At 32.9% G+C, this 11953-nt stretch overlaps 1 protein-coding gene across 1 annotated transcript; it reads right to left on the reverse strand.

The window, feature by feature from the left end:
- Positions 1–9730: 9730 nt before the first annotated feature.
- Positions 9731–11592, reverse strand: LOC107912823 (AAA-ATPase At5g57480). The gene has a single exon (XM_016841166.2). The coding sequence runs from the start codon at positions 11450–11452 to the stop codon at positions 9941–9943; it is 1512 nt and encodes a 503-aa protein (XP_016696655.2). The 5' UTR covers positions 11453–11592; the 3' UTR covers positions 9731–9940.
- Positions 11593–11953: the final 361 nt, after the last annotated feature.

An 11953-nucleotide genomic window follows, 5' to 3' on the forward strand; every position in this document is an offset into this window, starting at 1 on the left:
GTCTGAGCACCAGTATAAGGATCCTTTTTATATCCCATATGTCGAAGAGCACCAAAACCAAGAGGAGTAGGATAGGTCATTGGAGGATCACCTCGGGTAGGGATATTGAGCTTTTTGAATATGTAAGATAGATAGGTTCCAAAAGGTAATGTGATAGTGTTAGTGAGCTCCCTACCTATGACCTTAATAATATCGTTAAACATGATAAGGGCAAGGTCAGGTCTCCTATTGAGTTAAAAATTATCAATCCACTAATAATCGATGGATCGAAGAATGACATGTTTTGAAATAGGATGTAATATCCATGTTAGAATAAGATGTAAGACATGATCATGGATAGAGAGTTCGAATGCATCCGAGCTTGCAACAACCAAGCCGAATTAAAAAGGGTCTTTTTCGTTTGTCTTACCATCGAGCGATAATTTTAAGAAATTTCCAAAATCTTCCAAGGTGAGACAAATAGGTGTGTGCATAAGAAATGAGTTGATCACAACTATGGTCTCACCCGTTGAGTCATGTTCGAGCATAACATTCAAATAGAATGCTCAAACTAGATTAGCATGTGTTTGAGAATGAATTTTAAAAAGTTGATCCAATGCCATTCAGCCAAAGTAGCAAGATATGCAAAGTTAAAATCAGTTAAAGAATCAAAATCAAGAGGGCTAAAAACATTGACTTTATGAGTTGAAAAATAATTATAAAAATGAAATCGTTCATTGGCATTTCGAAAAAAATTGTTTAAAGAATCATTTTGGCAACTCAAAGCATTAGATAAAGAGGTATTGGGTCGGGAGTGTTTCTTAAGAGGTATGTTAACTAACTAGAAGCAATAGACTCACTAGACAACTTAGAAAGTTCGTTGGAGAATTTTATCGAACACTTTGTGGGCAAGGTTTTTGAGAGAAGTTTTCAAGTAAGTTTTGAGTTTGGGTAACCTCATGCAACAAGATTACAAAATGACAGTTCTAAATCAACTTAATAACAAATTTCAAACAAGCATTGAACACAGATTTTGGTTTAAAATCAAAATAAGGCAAAAAAAAATTTACCTTGAAAATGCTTGTAGAGGATGAAAAATCTAAAGCGAAACTTGTTGAATCCTTGGTGAGGTTGAAAGGTGAAGTGTTTAGAGTGATAATATCGAAGATGAAAATTTTGAAGGATTTTGAGTGGTTTGATTTAAGGGTTTCAGTGGAGGAAAAAAATGATAATGTTTTTTTGCCCGAAACTGCTTTAAAACATGCTGCAGGAATTTTAAAAGCCTTGAAAGTATCAATTTTTGTTGATAAGTATCGATATTTTTTCTTTAGTAGCGATAAATTTTGTTAAGTATCGATATGAAAGTGCCTAAAGTGGTTCCAAATTGCAGAAAATTTTTCCCAACTTTGTTTCTAAGTACTAAAACATTATAGACTATCCTATAATGACTTTTTAGTAAATTCTAATGATTTCATATGATGAAATGTACATAATTTAGGTATGATGCATATGAATCATAGAATATTGCATGTATATCAAAAATTGATTAACTTTACCAAGTAAAGTCTATATAAGCATATTCAAAGCCATAGAAATTTGCATACTAGATTAGATTGGTCAAAATAGATTAAACAAGTAACTTTTGACTCCCCCTAACTCATTGTATATAAGAGCCATAAAAACTATTTGTACATGCTTTTTCATTTAACTTCAAGTCAAAAACCAGTTTTGAAAACATTTAAAGTGCTTAAAAATCAAACGAACACAAATTCAAGGTAAGGTAGTGATACCTAGTTCTTTCTTAAGTGTTCAAAAACTTTCTTTGTCTAATGGTTTAGTAAATATATCTACTAATTGGTGCAACGTGTCAACAACTTCTAAAACTACATCTCCTCTTTGGATATGATCTCTAATAAAATGATGTCTAATTTCAATGTGCTTAGTCCTAAAGTGATGGATAGATTTTTAGTGAGACAAATAACATTGGTATTGTCACACTTGATAGGAATGGTATCTACATCAATTCCATAGTCCATAAGTTGTTGTTTTATTTATAAAACTTGAGCACAACAACTACTGGCAGAAATGTATTTCGCTTCGGTGGTGGACAATGCAACACTATTTTGTTTCTTTGAAAACCATGATACGAGCATGTTTCCTAAGAATTGACAAGTATCGGTGGTACTTTTCTTATCTAATTTGCAACCTTTGAAATCCACATCCAAGAATGCATGCAAGCTAAAGGATAAGCGTAACTAATAACTCTTGAAAAGAGTTATATTTCATGCTTTTAGACCTAGTTAATTACCTGTACTTAGGAGAATTTAGTTGCATTTTAAGACATTCTATTTCTTTTATTCACATTGCATTCGGATCTTGGACTGTGTTTACATGTTAGTTGCTTTATTTTGCTTGTGGAAGGGTTGTGTATGGTGGTGAATTGGCAGGTGCAGGGTACGAGAAAAGAGAGTAAAGGAGTGAAATTTTGTCGTGGCAAAAGGTTGGACAGTTTGTCAAAACAAATGCTGTGGAAATTCTGGGAGGAAGACGAAGTCAACACTCAATGCATACCAATTTTAGCCAAACTGTACGTGCACCAGAAAAATCAAACTAAAAAAGAGGGAAGAAAATCATGGGCTGTTGGATTTACCCTAGGGAAAACGATTATAAAAGCCAAAGGAGGAAAACTTAAAGAGGGAAAAAAAAGAAACAGAAGGCAAACATAGAAGAGATCCTTAGGCAAAAATAAAGGGTAGCAGTTGAGCAATGAAAGGAAGAGGAAGATAAAGACAATCCCTCTCAGCCACCACAAGACACTGTATCATTGAGGAGTTGGCTAGCTATGCGGAAGCTATCCTCCTGAAGTTCTTCCATTATTTCTTGATTGCTCTTCCTGAATTGATTTGTTGAAACGATGTTGAATGATATTTTGGATTTCAATTTTAAGTGCTAACCCATGAGCTAAATCTTATAGGATTGGGGTTACTTGATGAAACCTTTATTTTCTTTAATGACTGAAGTACAGATCTGCTTTAATATACTATTTCATTCAATGGTTTTACAATATTACATGTTTGCAAACTCTATATATAGATGGATGTACAAAATGTTCATTTAGTTAATCTAATTCTGACAATGTTAGGTTAATGAGATTGAAATTGAATGATATGAGCAAGTGTTCAACCGAATACTTGTAGTAGACTTTAGACATAGAGCAACATTCATATGGAAAGAAAACAAATAGTGTAGGGTGCCGTGCTTAAGGCCTATAGACATATATCGCTTAAGGTAAGGCAACTTGAGGTTTTGCTATTGAAAGAAGAATACCATTTTAGAACTCTCCCGAGAAGTAGATTAAGTAAGGTTTTGTTGAGGCATTACTGTCAGTAAGGGCAGATTTTGATAATCCCGACCTTCCAAATCAACATCATAGACCTTCTATCATCTATCCTTTGCCGTAGCATCTTTTTTATAGCATTCTTAGTTGTTTATTTATTCGTTCGCCTATTATTCATGAAATTATTCTCGTAATTGCCATTGTATTTCTACTCTTGTCTTGTCACAACATTTTCCATCATTTATCAATTACACATATTACACATTATTATTCCTTCAAATTACCGCTGTAGTCTTAACATTATTTTTGCCATAACATTAATTGTACTTCAATATAATAACTTGGTCATTTTATACCTAACCGATCCTTGTGGAGATGATCTCACTTATCACTTTATTACTTGATTCGACGTGTATACTTGCACAATTCACATATCATTTCACACGCGACAATAACAACCTAATTTTCTATGATGTCGGAAATAGTGGTTTGGGGACCACAATTCCGACTACAGAGTCAATAAATATTATCTAATAATATTCTAAAACCCAGGCTTGGCTCGGCCGTATTAATATTTTTATATATTTTTTTAAAAGATAATACACCAAAAATACTAAAAATATTAAAATAAATGTTTCACAATAATTTGAAAATAAATTAAAAAAATATGTATACTTAAATAACACTAAGATAGGTTCAACTTAACAAACAAATGACTTTAAAATAGTAACAAAATTAACAATAAAACAAAAGTTATATAATATCCAAATAATAACAATAAAATAGTAGCAACATAATTGTAAAATGGTAGCAAAATAGTGAAAAAAAATAACAAGAAAATAATAAAAAAGCAAGAAACAGTAAAAAAAAGTAGTTTTTTTTCATATTCGGGCCGGGTCGGGCTGGGCTCGGGTAAAAAAAGCTTTACTCGAGGCCCCGGCCCATTTTCTAAGCAGGTCTTATTTTTTTACCTAAGCCCATTTTTCAAGCCTATATTTTTACCAAAATCCTCTCACTTTTCGAGCAGACCTCGACCCGGTCTATAGACAAGTCTATTTAGAACCTGTATCCCCCCATCTCTTAACTTCTACTCCTACCAGCAAAAGGCCCCACCTTTTTTTAAAACAATAATTATATATAAAAAAGGGTTTATTTTAAACATTTAAATTTAAGCATTTATATAACATAGTTCAATTATTTTAGCCACTATCGTTAAAATCACAAATCGTAAGTTAACATGGCAGTTAAAAATTTCATATAATAATAAATTTAACCCTCAATTTTTACATATTATATCAATTTAGTCATAATTTTAAAAAAATAACTCTCAAAATTTACAAATGATTCCAATTTAATCCTAATTCTAAAATAAATAAAAAATACATAAATATTTTTAAATATATAATAAATTTAATATTAAATATTAAATAAATTATATTAATATTAAATAAAATAACCCCACCGTCCTCGTCGCTCTCCCTCTCCTAAATAATTTTTAGTTCAACAAAATAAACTCACCTGTCCGTCATATCATTCAGCGCTTATTTTCGTTCCCAGCAAGTCTCGTATATTTTCATTGCCATAAATCCTTCCCAATTGCCCTACAATTTATATATTTCTAGGTGTGCTAATGTTTTCAAAATAACGCATTGAGCTCAAACAATAAAACTAAACTTGAAAAGTCACTTTCTTCTCCCAATGGACTTTACCATCTGCCCTTCTTCTTCCTTTATCATGCTTTCTGACAAGAAAGGATGACAAGCTAAACTAGGTTTTTCAAGCTTTTTCTTTATTATTATACTATTTTTTGCAACCTTCATCTTTATATTTGCAGTGGGTAGCGGAACCAGTAAAATTTTTTTTAGGACTGAGATTAAATTGTATATTTTTACGATAGTAAAAATATAATTTTACTATTTTAATAAATTATATCTTTATAATTTTTAAAGAATTAAATCAAAATTTTATTATTTTTGGAGGGCTAAAGTACAATTTTACCATTACTAATTTAAAATTTTATAAACTGGGCGAAAAAAATTACATTTTAGGGGGAGGGACGGGGTGGGAGATCTTTTATTTTATTTAATATTAATTAATTATATTTATTTAATATTATTATATTTTTTAAAAAATATTTATGTATTTTTATATTTTTTTTGATTTTTTAATTAGGATCAAATTGAGACTATTTGAAAATTTTGAGGGTTAATTTTTAAAATTATGACTAAATTGATATAATATGTAAAGGTTGAGGGATAAATTTGTTATTATATCTATTTTTTTAACTGCCATATCAACTTGTCATTTATGATTTTAACGGGAGTGACTAAAATCACCAAATTATGTAAGGTGGGTGCTTAAATTGCAAACTTATTATTTTCGGTGCCAAAAATATTTTTTTTGATAATTGTGTTAGATATCATTAAGTTTAGTTAGTGATCGATTAAAGTAAATTAAACATGATTAATTTAGCTTAATTAAAGACTAATCTAGCTTTTTAAGTTAAATGTTGGTGGGAAAGGATGAAAAACATCATCATCTTCATCCTTTCTTGTCATCCTCCATAGAAGAAAGAAAGAAAAAGCTTGAAAAACCTAGTTTAGCTATCGACCATCAATTACAAGTAAGTCCCTAGTCATTTTTTTTCATTTTTATAGATTTTTTTATCATGGGAGCTTGATTAAGCTAGCCCATGTATCAATTTGTTCAATTGCTGAAACTTTAATAAGTTACCATTGTTGAAAATTGGATGAATTATATGTGAAATTGATAGAAATTAAGCTTAAATTATAAAAAGAACTAAATTGTAAAGCTTAACAATCTTGATTGTTAGCTTTGTTACATTAAGGATCAAATTGAATCAAATGCAAATTTGTTATGAAATTGTGGTGGGAATAGAAAGTAGAAGGTACCTAATGAATAAATGTGAAATAAGATTTTAATCTAAAGCTTTATATCGAAAGTAACATTTGTCCTAGGTTTAGGGACTAAATTGAATAAATTAAAAAAATATGTTTAATCTTGTATTTGATTGTGAATTGGATGAAAATTGATAATGTTATATGCTTTATGACTGTTTTGTTGTTAGTACAAATCTCCAGTGAAGAAAATCTCGAATACACGAATGAAACTCAAACAGAAAAAGAAGAAATAGGACAAGGCTCCAAGGCGTATATCAAGTCACTATCTTTAAGGTTATATTCGCCCCCACCTATTTTCGGTGTGCAAATGAGTTCCAAGCAAATTAACCTCGAGGATACAATGAACCTAATGACTATTTGCGTTTTGCACTGACGAGAATAGCCCATTACACACTGAGCAATGTATGGCGAGAAACTTAATTTATATAAAGAATTTCTACAGTTATACTTTATAAAATAATCTAACAATATTAGAAAATGAAGGAAGGAAAGAAAGAATATTAGAATTTGTTGGTGTGTTTTCCAAATGAAATCTCATTCCTATTTATAGAAATTTTCATGTCTCTTCGTAGAGACATCTTTCATCAATAGGTGTCTTTCTGAATAATAATGTTTTTAAAATAAACACATAATTATTCATTTAATATTATAACTATTCAAATAATATTATTTAAATAGTTATAATTTTTTTTCAAAAAATCAAATAATATAACTTTTGATTACTTACACCTATTAATTTATAGTTATTGAAACACTATAAATATTTCAAAATGTTCCAACAATTGTAACTAACATCGATGTGGAACCTGCATTATAAGGTTTACAACGATTATATGTGCAACCACACAATTATAAGGGTTCATTCTATAATTTCTTAATTTATCTACCAAATTCTCAACATGCTTTGGTTGCTCTTAATTTTTTATCCGTTTTGTAGTACAAATTAACCTGGCCATTTTTTCTGCACAAAACATTTATGAATTACCATACTCATTTAAGTATTATTGTACTTAATACAATTTATTTACTAAAATTATTCTTTTATATCCCAAAATCGTAAATCATTTCACATTAAAATGATCTCACATTTTATATAACTGCAACTTCATGTCACTATAATAAAAAAATGTCATTCTATTCATACAAACTAAACCCTAATAAAATTAGGTTATAGGTTTGCTTACTTTTTTGGAACTTGCCTCGAATCTGAAAAAATAAAATAAAATTAGTGCAAGCAATTTATTCCATGAAAAATCACAAATTATACAAAGCACTTCAACTTACTTAATTTCAAATTTTAAAATAAAAAATTGCTTACTTAAAAACTTTAAGGGTTGGATTGACAAGTGTTTTAGGGTTTCGAGAATTTTTTAAAAGATTTTTTAGAATAAGTATATGGTTTGATGTAGGTGATTTTAAGTTTTGGAAAATTTTTCTCCTTTTCAATACAATTTATTATTAGAAAAAAAAACTCTCAACTAACAACCTTTTTTCCGAGCATTGGGTCCAAATAATTTGGGGCACTTATATTGGGATAAAAAGTGGTAGATTTGGGATGTGGTGAATAGGGTAACAGAGATCCTTTACTGCTTCGGTGCCTCAAATTGCTTGTCGATGGTGATTTGGAACCCGAGCCAATAGAGAATCTCTGCTCCCTTGCCCATGACATGACTTGATATTGGGATTCTCTAATCGCCAGTTGAGATGGCGATTTAGAGTTTCTAAGACGAGTTTATATTATTTCAGTAATATTTTTTCATATTATTTGGTAAATAATTATTTTTTTCATATTGTTGGGGTAAAAAAGCCTATGATTAGATAGCTTGTTATTAAAACTAGTAGAAATAAAAGAATAAGCAAGAAAATGGGTAGCAAATGAAAGACTTAAGCAAAACATGTACTGTATGTTTAGTTGGTAGAGCAAGTTATCCCAGCTATTGAGTAGAGGAGATGACTATTTACATGAGACAGAGAGTAGTAGTTGGTGACAACAAGTGGTTCCAGGTCGAGGCTGTCAAAACACGAGACAGGCGTATGCTAGGGCTTCACACCCAATACCCAACGCCCTTTACAACTCACTCTGGAATTTAACTAGGAAAATGTCAACTTATGCTTAATATCCGACATGACTTTCTGGTTAGCCTTTTACTCAAAATCCTACTTTTTCCCAACACAAAATCTGGTCCTTCTTTAATTCTTGCACCTTTTTTTTCCTATGTGTTTTCCCCAATTTATCCCTATAAATAAAGACACCGATCTCTATCCATTATCCACGTCAGTTTCGAGCAGGTAAGCTCCTTCACCTGAAGGAAAAGGTTGTCATTGCAGCATACCCCCAATTGGAAGCTGCCAAAACAAAGTACCCAGTTGCAAGTTCAAACAATTTCTTGAATTAATTCAAGCAGTGCTATGAAAACTTTTCCCAGTTAGTGTCCTGATGAAACAAGGACATCCCATATGTCCCATACCTATAATTGTCTTCAACAACTATACCAATTTTGAAATGAATTGAGAATGAGATGACTGATTTTTATTAGGACAAGACGGTTTAGCTACATTTCTCTATTCTCTACTGAATTAACACAAGGATTTGATTTTACATTATTGTCAAGCATTAGAAATAAAGAAAACAGAGCCTTTCGTGATCAATCAATAGGCAATAGCATAATTTATTTGCTTAACATCAATGTGATGTATGAAAACCAACTTAGTCAACAATTAATCACAATGAAATGATAGAAAAAAGTTGGACAGACAAATAATATATTAAAAGAACTTTGTATTTATAGTCGAATTGTATTTTGCTTCATCTACTTAGAAAATATATAAACTAATTAATGTACATTAGGTTAAAAAGTACATTGGTGCTTTTTGTTAAAAATTTCATCCATTTGTATCGTTAAAAACTAATGTGGTTGATAAAATAAACAGACAGTGACATGTGACGTATCATGTGTACTTTATGCTGACGTATATAGTCAATTTTTAACAGTAAAAATAGATAAAACTTTTAATAGAAAGATCAATTTACTTTTTGATCTAATGTATATAGACTAATTTACTCATTTTTTAAGTAGAAGGGTAAAATAAAGTTTAAATTCTAATATAAAGACCTCCATGATAGGTTTACCGCAAATAGTCTCCATATAAAATTTAATCTCAGAGAAAACATGTACTAAAATCATTGAATGGTTTGGGTGGGGTGGATTCATTAGGCTTAATTAGTTAAAAGAGAGCAAACATGTCTAGCGTCCATCAATAAATGTTCAACTCACTAATCATGGCTATGCTTGCAGCCTAGATAAACAATAGCCTGAAACAAGGGAAGAATGAATGAAGTTGATTTTGTTCTTAATTTAAAGGAAAAGATGCACTAAACTATGAACAGTTGCCACCCCAATAACCATGAGGCATGTGCAATGGAAGCTTGTGGTAAGTATGTGCAGAAGAATAAGAACACAGAGAAGATCCCACATGACCAACCACATCCATATCAATAATGCCAGTAATCTTATCATGGCTTCATATATAATATTAAATTCAATATTAAACTACTCATAAGATGGATGATGATATAGTAGCACACATGAGTCGTATGATTATGGAAGCCCAATCCTCCTCAATTCTCTCTACATCCCCACGGACAAAATTTGGAACATCTTTGGTTAGTCCAACAACTCCAAAGAACAAATCTGTTCCTTTCCTATGGTTTCATTTTCTCCTTATTCTCTCCTTCCTTGCAAGGCTCTTCAAATTCAGACCCTTCATTAGGAGTTTCCAAAGCCCTTTTCTCCTGTTCTTCTTCATCTGAAATTTTGTCCCTCAAACTCCCACACTTGAAATTCCTGTCGGCCCGGGTCTTCATGGCCTCCAACAATTCAGTGACAGCCTTTTGCTTGTAGTTGCGGTTCTTGATTAAAACTTCGCTGATATCAGCAGGTGTCATCTCTGCCTTGTCAACTACATCCGACAGTTCCTTCAAAACATGGTAATCCAAATCACTTTCCTCGTACCCCAAATAATTCTTCAGCAATATCTTCAATGCAGGATATGAACAGTAGCTCATGTAAATGTGCATATCCATCCTCCCACTTCTGAGCAATGCAGGGTCAAGTTTCTCAATGTGGTTTGTGGTGAAGACGAAAATCCTTTCACTCCCACAACAAGACCATAGCCCATCAGTGAAATTCAGCAGCCCTGAAAGAGTGATGGAGTTTCCTCCATCTTCACCACCACATGCAGAACCTGACCCACATCTCACTTCAGGATCACAGTAGTTCCTTTTGTTATTCTTCTTCCTGTTAGTCAAATTGACTGAACAATCAATATCTTCAATCACAATGATGGATTTGGAGCTTGTTTTCATCAACAGTGTCCTGAGCTCAGAATTATTATGGACCTCAGTCAATTCAAGATCATAGATATCATAGCTTAAGTAATTTGCCATGGCTGCAATCATGCTGGATTTCCCAGTCCCTGGCGGACCGTAGAGCAAGTAACCCCGCTTCCAGGCTCTCCCAGTCTTCTGGTAAAAGGACTGACCGTTGGCGAAATCCTCAAGATCATCCATGATCTCTTGCTTCTTCTGGGGATGCATACCCAATGTGTCAAAGGTGCTTGGATGCTTAAATGGAACGGACTCCCAAGGATGTCCCCTGGAATCCAAAGACCCACCACGAGAATTGGTGTACAAAAGCCTGTCTTGGTTCTTCCTTCGGATTTCATTAGACCTCTCCATTATGTAATCCAGGTAGGAATCAAGAATCAAGGACTTGTTTTTCTTCTTGATTCGGAGAGTGAAACCTCTTTTCTCTTCCGGCAATGGTCGCCAAGAAAAGGTCTGGGATTGCCTTTGGATCACAACGTGTTCCCAAAGCACGGTGACACCACTGAACGTATCGACGATGCAGTCATTGTTGGAGAGGCCGAAGGTAATGGCGCTCGAATTGAGAGCGCGAGTGAGGCTCAAACGGCTGCCATTGATGGAAACAAAGGAGCTGAGATAGAGTTGGACAGCGTTATAGAGTTCGTTGGTGTTAACGCCGTCGATTTCAGTGATGTCGAAGTAGCAGTAGGAAGAGAACAAATGGAAGATACGGTTGAAGAATTTGAGACAGAGAAAGCGGAGTTGGGGTGGGAAAATGAGTTGGAGGAGGCTTTGGCAAAAGGCCAACACCCCTAGAAGTGAAGCAAATGAGTTCCAGTACTCTCTCATTTCTGTGGTGTTGTAGCTGTGGCTGTGGCTGTGACTGGGGGATATATATACATATAAAGTAGGAAGGGAAAGAGGAGCAAAAAGGATGTTGGCGTTTAGAGTATGGGGAAGGAAGAGAAAGTGAGATCAGAGATGGGGCCAGTTGCCTATGGCCTATGGCCTATGGTATTGTTTAGGTAAATGGCCTGGGGGGTGGGGCTTTGAGTGACTTGTTTTTGTCGGCTACCTACTTCATTTTCTTCATAATAGACTATCATATAACCATGGGGGATTTGAAGATGCTGGCTGCCCTGCCTTTGCCTTGGATGAGAGAGGGAGATGAATTATGTTTCAGTTCCAATAATGAAAAAGATTAAACAGGATTTACTGTTGTTGCCGCCGCAGGTAACCACAAAGAAACAACATATTTATATGTAATTTAATTCTTAATTCAAAAATTTTAAAAAATTTTCATCAAGACTGTATTTAGAAACAATAGAAATTGAAGAACAGAATATGGAA

The sequence above is a fragment of the Gossypium hirsutum genome, chromosome D08 (assembly GCF_007990345.1).
Source record: "Gossypium hirsutum isolate 1008001.06 chromosome D08, Gossypium_hirsutum_v2.1, whole genome shotgun sequence".
Lineage (NCBI taxonomy): Eukaryota > Viridiplantae > Streptophyta > Magnoliopsida > Malvales > Malvaceae > Gossypium > Gossypium hirsutum.

Excerpts from the sequence above, each read along its gene's own strand:
- LOC107912823 (XM_016841166.2), bottom strand. The coding sequence starts at position 11,452 with ATGAGAGAGTACTGGAACTCATTTGCTTCACTTCTAGGGGTGTTGGCC.